Source organism: Chlamydomonas reinhardtii, chromosome 3, assembly GCF_000002595.2.
Source record: "Chlamydomonas reinhardtii strain CC-503 cw92 mt+ chromosome 3, whole genome shotgun sequence".
NCBI lineage: Eukaryota > Viridiplantae > Chlorophyta > Chlorophyceae > Chlamydomonadales > Chlamydomonadaceae > Chlamydomonas > Chlamydomonas reinhardtii.
Genome location: NC_057006.1, coordinates 7,686,635 through 7,705,179, shown reverse-complemented (window position 1 = coordinate 7,705,179; position 18,545 = coordinate 7,686,635). Strand labels below are relative to the sequence as shown.

At 65.6% G+C, this 18,545-nt stretch overlaps 3 protein-coding genes across 3 annotated transcripts; all 3 read right to left on the bottom strand.

Annotated features, from left to right (window-relative positions):
* Positions 1 to 68: 68 nt before the first annotated feature.
* On the bottom strand, positions 69 to 3,330 carry CHLRE_03g203650v5 (uncharacterized protein). The gene is made up of 3 exons (XM_043061432.1): positions 2,513 to 3,330; positions 2,336 to 2,404; positions 69 to 2,097 (listed from the first exon to the last, which is right to left on the bottom strand). The coding sequence occupies exons 1-3, from the start codon at positions 2,560 to 2,562 to the stop codon at positions 1,239 to 1,241; spliced, it is 978 nt and encodes a 325-aa protein (XP_042926516.1). The 5' UTR covers positions 2,563 to 3,330; the 3' UTR covers positions 69 to 1,238.
* A 516-nt stretch (positions 3,331 to 3,846) lies between these two features.
* On the bottom strand, positions 3,847 to 13,100 carry CHLRE_03g203700v5 (uncharacterized protein). Its single transcript, XM_043061434.1, has 13 exons — positions 12,953 to 13,100; positions 12,777 to 12,857; positions 12,390 to 12,468; positions 11,918 to 12,119; positions 11,635 to 11,684; positions 10,665 to 11,336; positions 10,364 to 10,470; positions 9,904 to 10,214; positions 9,144 to 9,681; positions 8,769 to 8,949; positions 8,354 to 8,428; positions 7,954 to 8,106; positions 3,847 to 7,717 (listed from the first exon to the last, which is right to left on the bottom strand). The coding sequence occupies exons 1-13, from the start codon at positions 13,051 to 13,053 to the stop codon at positions 5,063 to 5,065; spliced, it is 5,205 nt and encodes a 1,734-aa protein (XP_042926515.1). The 5' UTR covers positions 13,054 to 13,100; the 3' UTR covers positions 3,847 to 5,062.
* A 48-nt stretch (positions 13,101 to 13,148) lies between these two features.
* On the bottom strand, positions 13,149 to 18,470 carry CHLRE_03g203730v5 (uncharacterized protein). Its single transcript, XM_043061435.1, has 11 exons — positions 18,330 to 18,470; positions 17,796 to 18,139; positions 17,493 to 17,650; positions 17,078 to 17,165; positions 16,387 to 16,718; positions 15,800 to 16,132; positions 15,485 to 15,576; positions 15,038 to 15,207; positions 14,553 to 14,810; positions 14,330 to 14,396; positions 13,149 to 14,024 (listed from the first exon to the last, which is right to left on the bottom strand). Exons 1-11 carry the CDS (start codon positions 18,346 to 18,348, stop codon positions 13,516 to 13,518), a joined length of 2,370 nt encoding a protein of 789 aa, XP_042926514.1. The 5' UTR covers positions 18,349 to 18,470; the 3' UTR covers positions 13,149 to 13,515.
* Positions 18,471 to 18,545: the final 75 nt, after the last annotated feature.

Below are 18,545 nucleotides of genomic sequence, written 5' to 3'. Positions count from 1 at the left end.
CGGTCTGCTTGTGTGTGCGTGGCATGCACGCAATGACAACGTGTCCGGGCACTGGGCATTGTTGGGTTAACACTGTGACATTACATGGCATTTGGGCACATGCCCTCTCTTCGGCATTCATTCGCACGCTCGTTCGCACTGAGCCAGTCCAACCTGCCCCTGGGCTCAGGTCCCCAGTCTCTTTCACGTATCACATACACCTCGCATCGCCATTTGCTTGGATCACCGATACCCAGGTCATGTTGTACACTTCGAGCCCGCTTCACACATACATAACGTACTATCGCACCGTACCTGGTCACATCCATGCCGTCAATCACGTTTAATGCAGTTCCGTACCAGGGGGGGGGTACGAACAATAGTTCCAGACCCCACCCCGCAAAACCTCCCGACCCCCCCTGACCGACGACCGACCGTGCCGTACCGTGCCGTACACCCCCAAAACCCACTCTGTTTTCTTCCAGGATGGTGTCAAACGACTGCTTTCAGCGAGCTCTATTAGCATGCAAACACGGAAAGTTCGTCGGGCGCGTCTTGACCACAGCCATGTTGTCGACATGTTGTGAACATCTTGCGGCCGTTCACTTGCACCCGTGTAAAGCACGCTTACGAGACTTACCTACGCATGGGACATACACGTGCGTTTTCCTCCGGCGCGCAAGCACCGGTCCGCGACTTGTGGCACGTTCTGGTCAGGCGAGACAAGTCGCACCCCAACATCCCAACCCAACATGTGTTGACGGGCGGTAGCCCTTCGTCTTCTGGTAGGCTCCTGACGTTTCCCAGCCGTAAAAAGCATCCATTACATGCTTTGGGCAACGGTCTGGGCTTACCCGGCTGTCTTATGAGGCCCAGACGAAAGTTTCCGGCACACCGTGACGAAACCTTGGGGACCAGGGGGACCGACGACCGACCCTGAACTTTGGGGGCCCATATCTCCGCAAGTACTACCCTGATCAAAATTCTGAAAGCGGATTCTGAACGCTCTCGTCAAGCTCTTTCAATTTGAAGGGTGGGGTATGTCTGCGGCATTCTTACCCCCCCCCTGTCCGTACCACTCTCCATTTCCTTGATCACGAGCAAAGCAAGTTGCAAACATCTACGCAAGCGTCTCCAGTATCGTCACGACATACGCACCCCATCTCCTTGTCCACTTCCGCCCTCCACAGCCCCCACCAGCCCCAGCCTCAGCCTCCGCACAACTGTCCGCAACCTCTCAGCCTATCTCTTCTCATCTCTCATGCCACCACCACCAGCCCCCACTGGCGGAGCAACTGCGTGAACTGCTGCACACGCCGAGCGCGCAGCAGCGCCAGAAGGGCTGTGGGCTGCGGCGGCGGTGCGCTGGTGTGGTAGCGCGCGTACATGGGCACACACGGCCCCGCCCACGGCAGCTGCGGCTGTGCCTCCACATCCTCCACCTCGTCTTGCGCCTCCTCCTCCGCCTGCTCCTGCTCCTCCGCCTGCTCCTGCTCCTGCTCCTCCGCCTGCTCCTGCTGCTGCGCCTCCACGGCCGGCTTATCGCGGCGGCTGGAAGCGGCGATGAGCAGTCGTGCGCTAGGCATGGGCGGCGGCACACTTGTGTGGTAGCGCGCGTAGAGGGGCACACACGGCCCCGTCCACGGCCGCTGCGACCGCGCCTGCTCCTCCTCCAGCACCTCCTCCTCCTCCTCGTCCACCTCCTCGTCCTCCTCCTCGACCTCCTCCTCCTCGACCTCCTCCTCCGCCGCCTCCTCCGCCACCTCTCCGACAGCGGGCATGACGGCGGCGGGGCTCAGGGTGAGGCGCGACACAAGCCCGGGCCTTGGTGAGTCGGCGCCGCCCGAGCAGGGGCGCTCGGGGCTTCCGACACCACCACTCAGCCCCTCAAGCCGCCGCATGCGCCGCGGCGAGGAGAGTGCCGCCGCAGCCGGACTGCCACCGTCGATGGGGATCAGACTGATTCCGAAACGGGAGGCCTTGCCTGTTCCCCTGGGCGCGATTGGGAACAGGCCGGTGTACTCCCGCGATGACACAGCAATGATGTCCGCAACCTCGTCCTCAAAGCGCTTGGCGGCCGCCTTGTAGGTTTCCACATCAGGCTGGCCCATGGTGACGCTGCGGGACGGGGGCACACGAGGGAACGATGGGATTCACTTATCTAGGCTTGCGTACAGGGGCGTCTGGAGAGTCCGGGTAAGTGCTGCCGAGGGGGCGCATGAGCCCCGAAGCTGAGTGTCGGAGTCGGAAGCGTGCGTGCCCACGACCGACGGTGCACGAAGTAACCGACACGAGCCCGAACTAGCACCCAGCTCCCAACAACGAGTCAATCGGTCAGCATGACATTATAACTCACATGGTGAAGCCATCAGGGCTGGCGGGGCGAGTCGCCAGTAGCGACTCAGGAGAGCAGGTGGCGAAAGGCCTGTGCCAGGAGTGAGGGTGTGAGTGTCACCTCCGCACGTAATTCGTCCACTGCAAACAATTCAGGGCACCAGTGCGCAGGCTTGCGAAAAGTTCGAAGGCCACTTACCCGCTCTGCGCCCCGGGCTGCGACACATTACAAGTCTCGTGACGCTCCATTGCTACTGCCATACTGTATTAGCCTTTGGGCACCGGGTACACAGAAAGAGAGTGTGCCCGGAGGGAACTGTGCAAGCGCGCTGGTTTGGGAACAGACAGGCTGTAGGAATCTTATGGTACGTGATGTGCGTGTAAGTCTTTGCGCCAGTACCAAATTGTTTTAGTAGCCTGGGTTTAGAGAGGGACTGCAACTTGCCAACACTTGGCAATGGGAAAAGGCCAGTTCCCCATTCCGCAGAGCTACAGCCCATAGCTGCTGTCTTCTTGCTACACAGACTGCTAGCTTTCCAAACCTGCTTATGCGTGCTAGTTGCGGTTGCTGGTAGCGCAAGTTTCTTTGCCCCTGTGCTGGACTGGCCCTGCCTTTCAGATTCTGTGCAGCCGGGATAAACACAGCCACCACTTCATTACGACTAACAGCACAGAAGCTAATAGGCAGGCAGCGGCGCTGGGGCAGTCAAGTTGGCGCCAAAGCCCTGGCCCACGGACCATCCTATGCAGTTGACAAATGAAATTCAGCAGGGGTTCAACATAACATATGTATGGGCGCTGCTCCTCCGCGCCGACCGCGTTCAGGCCCGCAAGCAAGGCGCTTCCTGGGCCGGCCTGGGCATGGACCGCGGCGCTGCTGTATTGGAAAGCTTATGGGCGCGGAGCTGAGTTAACTGGGGAAGAGTGCGTCCCGAGCCTAGAGTGCTTGCGCACGCGGGGCGTCTTGTATGACCCACGGAGCCCGCGACAGGCGCTGCTGCATCAGGCGTAAGTGATTGGAGGTGACCAAGGAAAAGGACAGAGCGCGGACTTGCTGACGAAGACGAAGCCCGCAAGGAAAGTCGGTTAAAATGGCACTGTCGGGCCACGTACCCGCTTGCAACTGCCGCTGGGCTGGCTGGCTGGGGTGGGCTGGGGCCCACGCGATGGACACAAACGCCGGCGTCATCATTGGTGTGCCGCCTTTGATTTCGCACAAGCTGGCGGAAGACTAGCCTTGAGACTAGCTGAGCTCTGCTGACCCCCGGGGACTGCACCGTGGGCTTGCACCAGTCCGCCGCGCCCAGGCATGCGTGCGTGTCTGCTGATGTGGCTCAAGGAGATGTACGGCAGTAAGAAATACGAAGGTCACGGCTCGCAGCGCTGCAGGTCTGCATGGGTGGATGGCGTGCTCCATGCGTACATCGCGGCAGGCTGCGGCTGGTGGATGTGTGACTGTGGCATGCAAGCGAACCTTTGCCTGACATTGAAGGGGGCGTGGCAACCAAAGATGGATCAGGCAGTTTGCCGCGTGGATGCACGTGCTTACAATGTTCCTGCGTTGCTTTACGCCATGTCTAGAATCCCGAGTCTCTGCCAGTCGATGTCAGGCACGCACCCGCACGGCTCACAGTGTCGGCATCCGTGTCCCGCTAGGACAGCGTGTGACCAGGGAAGGACCTCCACTGCGTGTGACCCCACCTGGTCTCGTCTCACACGCAGCCACTGATACCGCCCATACCCAGGCATCGCAAGCCTTCACACGCCACGCCGTGATACACATGCACGGGCCCGTAGACCGTCCATACATGTCGCCTCCATCCTTGACCCATTGTCTTCCAAGCCACTGGTGCTAGCAACGCACTCATTCCCACGTTCCCTCGTCCACGCCCCAACTAATAGCGCGCTTCATTCTTGCCGTATGCGGCATGCCACGTGCGCCTGCCAACACCATACCTACCATGCAGTGCTAATGGCGGTCTCCAACTACCCCCGTAGCCACGTCCACGCCGAACTCGCCGACACCCACGCGGCCGACCATATCGTCGGAGGCCCCACGCGCTCCAGGCGCGTCATTTGCCCGCACAGCGCATTGCACATACCAGCATCGGCGCCGGTATCCAGTACCGTAGTAAAGCATGCGATTGATTTCCGTGCAAGATTCAAGTGCGCAAACAGGGCTTCTCAAACACCGAGATCATTTAGATTACAGTGTCACGATAATCCAACATTCAACATAGCGACACCGGCAAGCCGCGCCGGCTAATACGGTACTTGGGGGACTCGTACCCGCCCGTAACCGTACACGCAACCTGGTACTCTCGCTACACGCATGCGACGACATCAGTTTACACATAGAAGTGGCAACAAACCTGTTTGATTTGCGCCAGTCGCTCCAGGGTGCCTCCCGGATTTATGCTAATGATTCTGCGTGCGGCTGTTCGCCATCCTCCTGCTGCTGTTGTCAGATGAATTTGATCTCGTATCGCCTAGGCATGGCGTGTTCATGCGGAAGCAATCATGGGGGGCCAAGCCCCGCAGCAAATTTGCACCGGGGCAAGTCAACGCGGAGGACGCCGATTGTCGAGAGCAGCTCACCCTATGCCCAAAGCGGGCGCAGTCGTGAGACTGCTCCAGAAAATCTTTCTTCCCAGCCAAACATCCGGTGCGCTCAACACAGATTAATGCCCTGTCCTCCCCTCGGCGCCACATCCCCAATCTCTAGCGCTCTCTAGCGCTGAAGGACAGCTCACAGCTTGGTCACCTTGAAGCCGGGCCGGCGAGGCGCGTCCTCCTGGTCCACCCACCGCATGCCCTCCAGGAACGCCACCTCGCTAAGGCTCATGCTCTGGACGGAGTTGGCATCCATGGAGTCCACGTCAGAGCAGTCGCCGCCCGCCGTCAAGAAGCCGCCGGTGAGGTAGGTGGCGGCTGCGCCGCCGCGCCCGCCGCGGCCCAGCCCCGGCATGCTGCTGAACGCCTGCACCAGGTTGGGCCCTCCGGCGGCCGCGGCGGCAAGCGCGGCCGCGGTGGAGTTTGCAGACTCGCTCTCAAACACCGCAGACGATACCATGGCGGTAGCGGTGGAAGCCAGGCCACTGGTGGTGATGCCGGCGGCGCTGGTGCTGGTGCTGGCGCTGGCCGTGGCGCTGCCATCGGCCTCTGAACCCATCGCCACGCCCATGCCCACGCGCAACAGCTCCGCAGCCTCCGAGTAGGTGCGCAGGACGTGGCTGGCGAGTGCGCCGTCGTCACCCAGCGCCAGGGCCAAGTGCAGCGGCGTCAGCACCACAACGCCGCCATCCACTACCGGCCCCACCTCTAGGGAGGCCCGCTGCTGCTGCTGCTGCTGCGGAGCCTGCAGCGGCTGCGGAGCCTGCAGCGGCTGCGCCGCAGCAGTTGCCGCCACGCCGTCCGCGGCGTTGGCGGCTTGCGGTGACGCCGCCAGGGCGCGGCCGCAGCCGCGGAACGCAACGATGCGAAAGGGCGTGTCGCCGCCGGCAACGGCGTTGCTGCCAGGCGCAAGCAGGTCTTGCACCATGGCCGCGCCGTCGTCCGCATCGGCGCCCACGACGGCGGAGCCGGTGGCGGAAACGGCGTGCGCGGCGGCAGAGAAGCTGAAGCTGCCGCGGGTGCTGTGTGACAGCTGCTGAAAGGTCGCACCCACGGTCCGCGTGGCGGTACCGCTAGCGGCGGTGGCGTCGGTGACGTCGCGCTCGTGCAGCCGCAGCTCCGGGTCCCGGGCGCTGCTGAGCGCGAGCTGCGCGGAGCGGTAGCTAGGGGTGCGGTTCACGCGCGGCGTCGCCTGCCTGCCTGCCAGGCTCAGGCTGGCGCGGCGGCTGCCGCTGGTGGTGGTGCTGCCGCCGCCCAGCGTCCCCGACTCGGCCATGTCCGGCAGCGACACCGCCAGCACCGCGGCCTCCTGCGCCCATATGTCCACCATGCCGGCATCGGCGCTCCAGCCCGCCACAAGGTCCACCATTTCGAAGCGGCCGCTCTTGACGGCGGCGTGCAGCAGCGGCAGCTGCGTGACGGGCGTGCGCGCCGCCGTCAGCACGGCGGCGGCGTCGGCGGCCAGCGGCCCTGTCATGAGCGCCAGCAGGTGGCCCGACAGCGCGGTGCAGCCCGCCTCCGCCGCCACCGCCAGCAGCATGGAGCCCTGGCACAGCAGCAGCTGCCGGAACGCCGGGTCCACGGCGCTGCCAGCGGCGCCGCCTCCGGCTGCGGCAGTCGCCACCACCTTGGCGCCGCCGCCGCTGGCGCCGTCGGCAGCGCGGGGCTTGAGGTACATGAAGTCGCTGGTGAGACCGTGGAAGTAGAGCACGTTGGCGACGGCGGCGCCGCCTGCGGCGCCGCCAGCGGCGGCGGCGTTGACCAGGCCGCGCTCCACCGCCGCCACCTGCGCCAGGTAGCCACCGAGCTCCTCGATGAACTGCGAGGCGGCGGAGCCGTGGCCGTCGGCCTCCAGGCCCGCGACGTAGCACACAATGTCGTCCACCCAGTTGGCGGCAGCGGCAGCGGCGGTGGCGTCGGAGCAGGTGCCGCTGGCGCAGCAGCCCCCGCACGAGGTGCTGCAGCTGATGGCGGCAGCGCCGCCAGAAGCGGCGCAATCCTCCATGGTGCGGTCACCGGTGGCGCGCAGCAGGTCCATCGCCGTCATGGCGGCGGCGCCGCCACCACCGCCAGGCGCCGCCGCCACCGCGGCCGGGCGCTGCGGCGCCGCCACGAGCAGCACCGGCTTGGAGCACACGCGTCGGCGGCCGCGCCAAATCTCCACGTGTACGATGCCAGGCACATCCGCCGCCGCCGCCACCAGCGTGAGCTCCGCCGCCCAGACCGCCGGCAGCCCCGTCGGCGCGCCGGCGGCGGCGATGGGCGCCGTCAGCGCGTGCGTGATGTCGCGCGCGGTGTGCGCGGCGTGCACGCCAGTGGCCATGGAGGCTGGGCTGACGTGGCGAAGCACCACGTGCAGCTCGTCCAGTACGGCGGGCGTGCACGTGAAGTGCAGCTGCAGCCGCGCGGGGCGGCGCGGCGCCAGCGCCACCACCGCCGAGCTGAGTGACACGCCGTAGGGGTCGCCGGAGGCAGCGCACGGCACCAGCGGCGAGGACGACGCGCCGGCGGCGGTGGCGGCGCGCGAGGTGGCGGCGGCTGGCGCCGCCGCCTCCGGGCCGGGGCCTAGCTGCGCCATGGCCTTTTCCTGGGCTGTGACGGCGGAGGACTCGTGGGCGCCCATCGCGGAGTCGAGGCTGGGCAGGAGGTCCGCGGGAGCCGCGGCGCTGGCGAAGTCGGAGGGGCCGATGGCTTGGCAGCCGGCGGTGTCGGCGGCACCTGCGGCGGCGCTGGTGCTGGCGGCGCGCGCCGCGGCGGAGTGCTGCTGGCGGAATGCCTCCAGGCGACGCAGCTGCAATGTGTGCGAGGGAAAGCGGATGCGTAATGAGTGACTTTGGTTGGAGGCTGCTACGAGACGCGGCATATGTGCCACACAAGGACACTGCCACTACCACCGCTGTTCACCATAATGCACACACACGCACACGCACACACACACACACGCACACGCACACACACACGCACACGGCACGCGCTATGACCGCTACGCGCGGCACAGTGCGCCCCCCTCCCCCCGAAACTGCTCACCTGCAGGGCCGCGCAGGTGACGAACAGGACGGCCTCGAGTCCCAGGTGCAGCGCGGCGCCGGCGCCCAGGCCGGCCTGGCACACCGCCACATTCACGTGCATCGCCATGAGCACACTAGGCAGCCGCACCGCGAAGAACCCGCGCACAGGCGGCTGCGAGGGCAGGGCCACACGGGACAGGAAGGGCGGGGCGCGCGACACGAGGGATGGTGGGAGGTGTCAGGCAGTCGGTTCAGCATGAGTAGAAAGGCATGTCACCGGCCGGGTATCGCCAGGGGGGAAGTGAGGTTGGTTGAGTTGCTGCGAGCACAGCGCGGCGTGTGACCAGGCGGTAGCTCGACAACTATCTAGGAGCCATGCAAAAACAACCGAGGCGGTCAGTTTGTCAGCACAAGCGCACCTGCATACACAGCGCCTGCAGTGTGGTGACCAGCAGGACCTTCTGGATCCAGCGGCCCGTCACACAGTCCGTGTCCTGCGGGCGCAACGGCACGCAGCAGGCAGTACAAGCGTGCCGGGCCAGGCAAGGGGCAGGGCAGGCAGTGGGGAGGCGTGCAGGTCAGCCGATGGGTATTGAGCGAGCAGCCACACGGTGCCGAAGCGGCGACCGGTACGGTCAACAGCAACCACCAGTGTGCAACATGCCCGGACACTCAATGTCTACGGCATGCGCCATAGGGGCCCCATGATGATGGGAATTCCTGTATGGGCCCGGGCACATTCCTGGCTACGCTTCACTTCTTAAATAATCATAAATGTAACCCGCCCCCCGCCGCCTTCCCGCCAGTGCGGCAGCTGCCGCCGCCCCCACGCACCCGCAGCATGTGCGGCAGGAAGCCCACGCTGCATGCCAGCATCTGCGCACTGCGCATCGCCACGCCCGCATACACCAGCGAGCAGCGGGCAGTGCGCCAGGCGCGGCCGCCGCGGATGGCGTGTGCCGCCAGCGTCAGCACCTCCCCACCCAGGAACAGAACCAGCGTGAACAGCCGCACGCTGCAGGGGGGAGCCGTCGGCGCATAAGGGACACGTGCAAGGGTAAGGGTGGGTGCGGTTGCACCGCATGCGCGGCTGCCACACAGCGCCCAATGATTGCGGCAAGGACGCCCACGCTGGATATCGGTAGCCCAGCTTGGCCGGGCTTACACAGCTGCAAACCGCGGCGCGGCGCAAAGGTCCCAGGAACTCACCCGTCGGCGGCGCGCAGAACACAGAAGGCGGCGCCGGTGAGGCACATGAATGAGGCATAGGCCAGGTGCAGCGGGCCCACACGCGCCGACAGGAACGCCGCGTACTCGCGAGAGCGGAGCTCCGCCGGCGGCGACAGCGCTGTCCGCACCGCCTCATACAGGTACGAATGCGGTGGCCGGCGCTGCGGCTGCGCTGCCGACGCCGGCTGCGCCTGCTGTGCTGCCTGCGGCTCGGCCTTGGCATCCGGGGCGCATTTGAGCCCGGCCTCGGCAGAGGCCGCGACGGCGGCAGTGGCGCTGCCGCTGCTGCCGCTGTTGCTGCTGCTGCTGCTGCATCCGGCGTCCGAGGTCGCGGCGCTGGTGCCGGTGGCGCTAGAGTTTGTGACGGAGGACGCCAGGTAGCACATGGAGTCGCCGACCTGGAGCGAGATGGGTCGGGCGTCGGTGCCGGCGGCCGGCTGCTGCTGTGGGCCGGGCTCCTCGGGGGCCAGACCCAGGAGCTCCATCAGGCCCTCAGCCGACATGCCCGACAGGTAGCCTGCAGCACAACAACGACAACACAACCTCAGGCACGTAATACAACACAGCCCCAGCAGCCCGGGCACTGAGCAGCTAGAGGAGCACTAGTACGATGGTGAGCGTTGTCGGATCCGCCGGAGCCTTGCAGCCGTGGTCTCAGGTCTGGCGCGGAACCGAAACTCCGACAGCAGCAAACAAGAAGCATAAGACAGCTTGCATAGCGGAATTTTACAGCACGCACCGTCGAGCACGTCACGCGGCGAACTCGACTCGCCGATGGAGCCGCTGTTGACGGCCGACGAGCAGTTCGGCTGCTTCGCCGCCACGAACGGCGAGGCCGTGTAGGCCGCTGACACGGCCGTGAAGGGCGACAGAACCGCGGTCGCAGCCGCATCGCCGGCTGCGGCGGCGCGCTTGGCTGCGGCAGCGCCAGCGGCCGCGGCGGCCGGCTGCTGTCCGAGCGCGGGCGCGGGCGGCACGTAGACCAGGTCCAGGTGTACGATGAGGGAGCCGGTGCGCACGCAGGCGGAGGCCAGCTGCCAGCCGGGAGCGCTGCAGCAGCACACGGCGTGAGGGGCAGGAGGGCGGGGCGTGGGCGCTAGTCTAGGCGTAGAACACACAGGAGTAAAGCGGGTTCATGCTCCGTAAACAGAGCACACACCACAACACACGGCGACACGGCACACCCTCGCGCGACCCACTTCTCAGCCACCGCCGCGGCCAGTCGGTCGCGCCAGTTGCCGGGCAGCTGCTCGGGCGAGGCGGCGGGGATGTAGAACTGGGCGGTGGTGCAGGGGTCGGCGCCGGCCTGTGACACGACGGGTGCGGGTAGGGCACGTGTCAGGCGCGCGTAGTGCAGATACGCGTAGTATGACGCTCCGTAAAGCAAGCACACCAGGTACAAAGGCGGCGCTTTCTCGCACCCCGCCAAAATGCAGCTGTGACGAGTCTAACGCGGGCCCGCAGTACGGTACACACACGCACGGGTGCGCGCCCACCCACCTGGCGGCGCTGGTGCGACAGCAGCACATAGCTGGACGGGCCGCGCGCCACAGAACGCAGCGCGCGCATGTAGCGCTGCTGCGCGGCCGACGGCGGCGGCACCAGCTGCTGCAGCTGCTGCTGCTGCTGTCCCTCGGCGGCACCCGCAGAGCCGGCAGCGGCGGCCGACGCGGCAGCGCTGCTACCGCTGGGACCCAGGCGGCTGCCAACGCTGCGGCGGCTGCCGGCGGCGGCGCGCGATGCGGCGGCGCTGCCGCTGCTGGTGATGACACTGCCGGCGGCGCTGGTAGCGGTGCTCGAAGAGATGGAGGTCGCAGAGGCAAAAGCTGCCGCAGCGTCCGCGGTCGCCGCCTTGACCTCCTCCAGCTCGCCCACAGGGCCACTTGGCGCCTCGGCAGCCTCAGCCGTGAGGCTATACACTGCCGCCGTGCTCGATGGCGCGGACGTCGACGGCCCCGCCGCCGCCGCGGTGGCGCGGCGTTGGCGGCGGAAAGCGCTTACGTGGCGGGCCTGCAGAATGGCGGCGAAAGTGACCAGCCACACCTGCCAGGCGATGCTGATGGCCATGACGGCCCACGTGGGCATGTTGGGCAGCACGTGGTAGCGCCGCCACACGATGCAGCGGATGCAGGCCTCCGCGAACTGCACCAGGTACTGCCGGTGCACGGGCGTCTGCGCAGGCGGTGACAGCAGGTGCGGGGCAGCAGCAGGTGTGGGGCAAGGCGCGCGTCAGCACGGGGCACGGACGAGGACACGGCAGGTGTGATTGGACAATGGCTCGTGATATCCAACTCTGCCGTAACTATGCTCCTGCTGCTGCTGCTGCTGCTGGTGGTGGTGGTGCAGGTTATACTCCGGTAGTCTTAAAAAGCACTGAAGCTTGCTGGGTGACCGACGCGTACCCATGTGGTACACTGCAGGTATGCGCGCGCATGTGCATGCACGTGTGTGTATCAGGCCGCAAGCGCACCTGGGCGAACGCCGCGTCCGCCATGGTGAGGAAGCAGTGCTTGAACATGTCTGCAGTGCACACACACAGAGGCAGGAGCGCAACGGCGCCAGGCGTGAAGTGGGTGATGGCGTGCAGGTGAGCGGCGGCGGGTAAGGCAAGCACGCCGGTTTACGTAAGAATTCGCCAGTCGAACGCGAAGTACCACGCAGTATATGCCCATGCATGACGTACTGCTTCGTAACAGTACTTGTGTGACCCAAACCCGACGTGGCCAAGGCCCTCTGCGCGCTTCGTAACTTACAGTTGTTCTCGTTGGGAAGCCGCGGGACCAACTGGACGATTTTGAGGACGGTTATCAGGCCGTATACGCGATTTGTGTTGACACATATCCACTCGCGCATCTCCAGCCACAGCTTGTGCTTTGCGAAGTGCAGCACAACGCTGCTGACGCTGATAGTCCAGAAGATCTGGACCACGATGGTGTTGAACGCAAGTCCGTAACTCTGCGCGACGCGGCGGCAGCGGCGGCAACGAAGCAGCGGGTCAGGCGAGTGCAATCAACAATGACGAGGCCATCATGCGGTAGTTGCCCATGCCGGTTTCAAAGCTTGCTTTGCTGCGACAAACAGACAAGGCGTGGCATTCGCCAGATTTAGGTAGAAGACAAGGATTCGCATTGAGCGGTTGCGCTATAAACTACCGCACGGACCGTCCGTCTTGGCAGGCCTGCACCGCGCCACATGGTCACGGGGTTTACACAGTCCGTGCCTTACCGCCAAGAAGGCGCCCTCGGTGACCGTGCGGAACAAGTGCCATCCAATCGTTAAGCCTTTGACGCGGTCGGTCAGGTACCTGCACATGCAGCGCCGGAAGGGCGCAGCGTGGTGAGCGTGGGAAGGTTGTTGTCAGGGGAGCCGGAGATATCATGAAGCTCCTGTTGCCTGCCTGCCTTGCCCGACCGTAAATTAAGCTTGATATTGTATCGTTCTCACGCGTACCCAGGCCGAAAACCCGGCTCAAAGCGCGAGTGCGAATCAATGACCCCACCAACACGCTCAACGAGAACTGTGGCGCAAAATGACAGCAGTTCAGAATCCTTCACTGGCAGCAAATGGCGCTGCAGAGTCATGCACTGCGGTCGCCAGCGGAACATAACTTACTCTGAGTACGCGCTGCTGGCCACATCCACAGGTGGGAAAATGGAGCTCCAGACCGCAGTTATCAGCGTCGCGACGAGGACTCTGAACCACAAGCAAAGGCAAAAAAGGCATTCAGCCTGGCAACGTCGAAACGAGCAGGTTCCTTAGGCGACCCGTTCATGGTCGTTCATCCGCACCTAAGGCTAGGACGCGGGCGCTGCTTGACGGGCTTCAGCAGAGAAACGTCGTCCTCCGCTTCGCCCTGCCCTCGATGGGCTTGCCAGCGCCTTCTAAGCATGGCTGCGTGGCCTAAATACCAGTATATGTCGTTTGCATAATATTGATGCAGTACTTAACGCGGGACAAGCCTCAGAATCACATGGTACTGCCCAGTGGAGCCACATCATCGCCTCCCATCACGCCGGCACTCTTGCCGACACTACGCCTCCCGTGTTTCGACACTCCCCTGCCTCAGACTGCACGCCAGCCGATACATTCCGCAACATGTGGCAAGGCTGTGGACCTGACGACCAATCGAGAGGGGCTTTAACCCTTCAAGGACCGCCAGGTACTGGCTGACAAACCCGTACACGAACACAGTCGGGGTCAGCGCAGGTCAGCGCGGCCTGGCGGCAACCACCTCGCGCCGTCCATGTAACGCCTGCCCACCTGGCCTGAACACATGTACGTGTGTAGGTCTAAGCATCAACCCTACTTTGCCTCAGCGACGTCGCCGCTTGCAGCCACATTGCATCCATGCCTACCGGCCCTTGCCGCTCCGCCCGCCCCGCCCCTTCCCCTTGCCCTTCCCTGCCTTCTCCCCCGCCCCCGCGCCCTTCTCTCCCGCCGCCGCCAGCTGCTGCCGCCTCGCCTTCATCACGCCCTCGTACTCTGTCCGCAGGTCCTCCGACACGGCGTGTGCCACCTCGTACTCCCCCAGCATCTCCCGCGTGTCCGCCACCACCACCTCCAGGGGCAGCACCATCACCAGCCGCGACGACAGCTCCAGCGTGATGTACGACGGATCCAGCGGCGGCCCCGAGCTGGATCCCGATCCGGATCCCGAGCCGAGCTCAGGGCTCTGGGAGGAGCTGCCCACAGCCGCGGTGGCGGTGGCGGTGACGTCAACGGTGGTGGCGGCGGCGGCGGCGGCTGGCACCGCCGGTGCGATGGTGGCGTCCGCGATGGCCTCTGCCACCATCAGGGTGAGGTGGCGCAGGTTGCGGACCCGCTGGCCGTTGCAGCGCACCACCCGCTGGTGCATCACCGCTGCGGGGCGGGGGGGGAGGTGCCATTGGGGTCGCGGGGCAGGCAGGGAGTCAGGAGACATGGACAGAGGGGGAGGGGCACTTGGAGGCACCAATACCGGTGGTCTGAGGAGGGTAAGGCGATTTGCAAACATACGTAGGCGAAGACCGTTTGGGTGCCCGAGCCAAACAAGTGGGTAGCACTCCCCTTAAATGGAGCCGCACTGCATTTTAGGGTTAGGCGACGGATCCTTGGATACTGAGACCTATTTGGTTGGGCTCTCCCTCCCCCCCCCCCCCCAGAGGCGCGGCAGCACGCGCGCTCACCTCTCCGCTCGTAGCCGTCGGTGGCACTGCCGGGCCCCATGTCCTGACACTCCGCCACCACCACCACCTGCGCGGCAGCGCCAATGAGGGGCTGCTTAGCACACGATGCAGTCGCGCACAACCGCCTCACTCTCAACCCTCCACCAGCACCGCAGCTTCAGTCAACCGGCCTGGCGACCGCTGCCCGGCCCCCACAACCACCGCCCCCCGCTCACGGCCCCACCTGCTCATCCTCCGAGGCGGGGTGGTTGTGCCACTCGCGCAGCAGCTGCACGGGCGCGCGCACCGCCCAGCCGCGGCCGAACGCGCCCTCCAGGAAGGGGCCCGACAGCACCGTCAGCACCAGGCCCGACACCACCAGCCACTGCGGCGGCGCGCCAGCCAGGTGCAGCGGCAGCAGCCGCCCCGGCACGCCCAGGGTGATGGGCAGCGTGAGGGCGGCGCCGCGCCGCAGCAGCGTCAGGTCCAGCGTGTCGCCAACCTGGGCGTGGGTGGGTGACACGTGTGACAATGGGGTTGACGAAGCACGTCGTACGGCAGTAGGTTCTCCTCGTCGGCGGGACTTCGGAGTCGGTGTGCGTTGCGTCGTATACATGGCGGGTGCATTCTCGCACAGATTTACACACAGAGATCCCCGCATGCCGCATGGCGCTCGGTAAGCTTGATGTCTGAGCTGTGGCCCAGCCCCACCTCTGCCCGCCCTCGCACCTGGAACTGGCTGATGTGGTAGGAGATGTTGATGGACTCGGAGCCGCCGCGGAAGGCCACCGTGCCGTCGTTGCCCACCGCCGCGTCCCCCACCGCCGCCAGCACGTCAAGCGGCTGGCCGCCCGCCGCCGCCAGCGCCGCGGTGGGGTTGATGGACACAATGGCCACGCCTGTGCGCGCGAACACATACACAAACACGTTGCACACGCGTGATTTGCATTGGGTTGCATGTGTGTGAGGGGAACGTACGACCCAGCGCTACACAGTGCTCCAGTCCCACTACCGTAACCCGTCACGTGGTAACCCGCCTACTTCACCAAACCTCATTTCAAAGTTACGCACCCGCTCACCCCCCCACCCCCGTGGGTCTCGGTTTCGTTGGGATTGGAGTGAACTAACCCCACCCCAACCACCCCACACGGTTGCCCTCCCCCGCCAGCGCCTTACCGGTCTGCTCGGGCGCCATGCCTGTGTACCTCCTCAGCGCCGGCGACTCGGTGCGCCGCCACTGGATGCCCAGTGTGGGGAAGCCCAGGTAGCTGCGGTGGGTGACAAGTCGGTGCGTGGTAGGGGGAAGGGGTAGCCGCTCATGCAGTGGATACAGCACAAGGCGGCGTACGGCGACGGATTACCATGGTGCCAACGCAATGCAAGGCTGGGCGCTGACCCCCCACGCTGACCTCCAACAACTCGAAGCCTACCTATCATGCTCCTGCCTCATTTTCCCCGCCCTCCATTAACCATCAACCCCAAGCCGCTCACCGGCCGTGCTTCTGGAGGTCCTCCAGGAAGTGGGCCACCACCGGCACCGGCACCACCAGCGCCGACGCCTCCTGCTGCCCGCGCCGCCCGCGCCGCCGCCCCACCCGCCGCCGGCCCTGCCCCCACCGCGAGTCACTGCCACCGCCGCCACTGCCGCCGCTGCCCGCGCCCGAGCCGGCGCCACCGCCCTTGCGGCGGCCGCTGCCTACGGTGCGGCCGAACACGACCCCCAAGCACTGCCCCCGGCCGTCCACCACCGCGCTTCCGAGCTGCTCCTTGCTGATTGCCACTGCCACCGTCAGCCCCAGCAGCCGCTGCAGCGCGGAGGGGTAGCTACAAGGCGTGCAGGAGGATGGGGGGAATGAGGGAAGGGGCTCTTGGAGCAGTGGCAGGTGCTGGATTTGGTTGTTGTCCAATGTTGTGGGAAATGCGTGGATGTGCTGTCGCATTGGTAACTACAAGGCAAACGGGGCTGCTAACTTTCAGGAGATCCATTCGATTGCACAGGGGTCATTGCCTGCCATCCGCGTGCGCTAAGCTGCTATGGCACGGAGCGCTTGACTCGCAGCGAAGCCAGGAGCACTCACGTGATGACCTCGGTGCGCATGACGGTGCCGGGCGACAGGCTTGGCTGCGGCTGCGCCTCCGCATACGACACCACGCCCACCGCCGCCTGCAGCGCCGGAAGCCCCTGGTCCGCCAGCTGGTACGGCTGCAGCGCCCCCCAGAACTCCTCCACAGCCGCCGCGGCAGCCGCAGAGCCGCCGCTACTGCTACTGCTACTGCTGCCGCTGCCGTTGCTGCCGTTGCTGCTGCTGCTACTGCCGATCAGCTCCAGCGCCGCCAGCTCGCAGTCCACTGCCAGGTGCGCCACCCGCGCGGGGAAGGGCTTCTCGCGGCCAGGCAGGTACACGCGCACCTGCGTGCACACGCGCGCACGCAAAAGGGCACAGGCCAAGTCGGCCCAACCCAGCGTCAGACCTCCGGCTGGTAGCTGCGGCAGCAGCCTGGGCTGCAGTTCCCCCTGGCCAACTCCCCGACCCCTCCCCCGACACGACTCGCCTAGCTGCACTGCTGCCTGCACTGCTCCACTGCGTTCCCCGACCCCGTACAACACCCTCCCGCGTCTCGGGCGTGTGCCCCCTAAACTCGTTCCTTGATCCTTCCGTGAACAGCTATCGCCTCGCCCCCCCCCCCCCCAAGCCCACGCAGGGCAGTGCGGCGCGCTGCCGTGCAGGACTGTGCCGCCGCCGCCGCCGCCGGCCGCCGCCACCGCACCTGGGAGCCGTACGCCACCGCCGCCGAGGGCGCCAGCAGGTAGCGCTGGCCGCCGTGAACCACCGCCACGGCGTTGCACGTGGACGACCTGGCGAGCAGCGCGCGCGTGTGTGTGTTAGCGAGCACAAGGGAAGGAAACACACAAGTAGTAGATGAGCGCGCATGTGTGTGTGTATGTGTGTGTGTGTGTGCCCGCACATGCGCAGCTTGACACGAGGGTGCGTGCGGCACGGCAGGCAGGCGGTGTGGGCGGAGGCCCCGGCGTGTGAGGGGCCAACAGGGCGGAGACGTCGCCGTGTGACCTGGCCCACGAGGGCTGCAGAACACACCGACACACCGACACACACACACACACACACACACACGTGTACGTATGCCCTCTCCCTGGCATTCTCAGCCACACGCGCTGCCGCACCTGAAAGTGCCCAGCAGCAGCGGCATGTCGAAGCGAGGCAGGTCCTGCACGCACGTCACCCGGACCACGCCCGGCAGGAGGGCCGCCGCCGCCGCCGCCACCGCCTCCTTGAGCGCCAGGTCATCATCGCCTGTGGCCCCGCCGCTCTCCGCGCCATCCTGCACCCACACGCGCGCACACACGCGCACACGCGCGCACCGAGAGCGTTGCATCGCGTCGCATACACCGTCCTGCGTGTTTCCTTCCGTCGTGCCATGTAGCGCGCCCACCTCCCCAACGGCCCAACTGCACCCTCAGCCTCACCTCCGGCTGTGGCGGCGGCGCTCGCATGCGTAGCGGTGGCTTGCGCACCGGTCGCGTGGCGTGGCAAACCCATGCGGCGCCACGAGCCCCGGCGTGCTCGCCCCCGGCACCAGCCAGCGAAGCAGATGCATGGGGTCCAGTGCTGACGCGACAGGCTGAGGCGGCGGCCCAGGAGCTAGCTGACCCCGAGGGCGAGCAGGCTGTAGCAACGCATGGCCGTGCTGTGGCCGCAGCTGCTACTGCCCTCGTCGCCGCCGCCGCCGCGGCGGCGGCGGAACTGCGGGAAGTGCTGCTGAGGGCGCTGGCGGCAGCGCTGTCGAGGCGGCACCTGCTCAGCGGCACGCCTGCAAACACGTGTAGTGGAGGGCATCAGGGTCCCAACACTTGCGCATGGCCGCGGCTAAGCTGTCATTAGATGAAACCTAAGAGTGCATGCGGGAAGCGGAGAAGCGTTGCGAAGCACAACGTCCCATCCCTGCGCGGCAGGTGGCGCAGGGGCACTCCGCTCGTGGCCAGGAACGCGGGAGCGCTCACCGACAATGCCTCCCACCATACCACAGCTCCTTATTGCCACAATAAGCTATAAAAAGCTCCTGGGACTGGTTGGGGCCCGCAAACAAGTGTGCTCAGAAAGACGGAAGTACTGGTTTAGAGCCCCTTAAGCCATCGTCCTTGTTACGTTCTGCACTTAAATGGTATCAGTATAGTAAATGTTGCGCAAGCAGGGGTTTTGTCTTTTGATGCAAGCTC

Coding starts and splice junctions, on each gene's coding strand:
- CHLRE_03g203650v5 (XM_043061432.1), bottom strand. CDS start 2,562: ATGGAGCGTCACGAGACTTGTAATGTGTCGCAGCCCGGGGCGCAGAGC. Junction 2,405..2,512: donor CAGCCCGGGGCGCAGAGCGG/GTAAGTGGCCTT, acceptor CTCCTGGCACAG/GCCTTTCGCCACCTGCTCTC. Junction 2,098..2,335: donor AGCCCTGATGGCTTCACCAT/GTGAGTTATAAT, acceptor CCCGTCCCGCAG/CGTCACCATGGGCCAGCCTG.
- CHLRE_03g203730v5 (XM_043061435.1), bottom strand. Junction 15,208..15,484: donor CATGGCGCCCGAGCAGACCG/GTAAGGCGCTGG, acceptor TCGCGCGCACAG/GCGTGGCCATTGTGTCCATC. Junction 14,025..14,329: donor CGACGGCTACGAGCGGAGAG/GTGAGCGCGCGT, acceptor CCCGCCCCGCAG/CGGTGATGCACCAGCGGGTG.
- CHLRE_03g203700v5 (XM_043061434.1), bottom strand. CDS start 13,053: ATGCTTAGAAGGCGCTGGCAAGCCCATCGAGGGCAGGGCGAAGCGGAG. Junction 12,858..12,952: donor CGCCCGCGTCCTAGCCTTAG/GTGCGGATGAAC, acceptor CTTGTGGTTCAG/AGTCCTCGTCGCGACGCTGA. Junction 10,471..10,664: donor TGTCGCACCAGCGCCGCCAG/GTGGGTGGGCGC, acceptor GTCGTGTCACAG/GCCGGCGCCGACCCCTGCAC.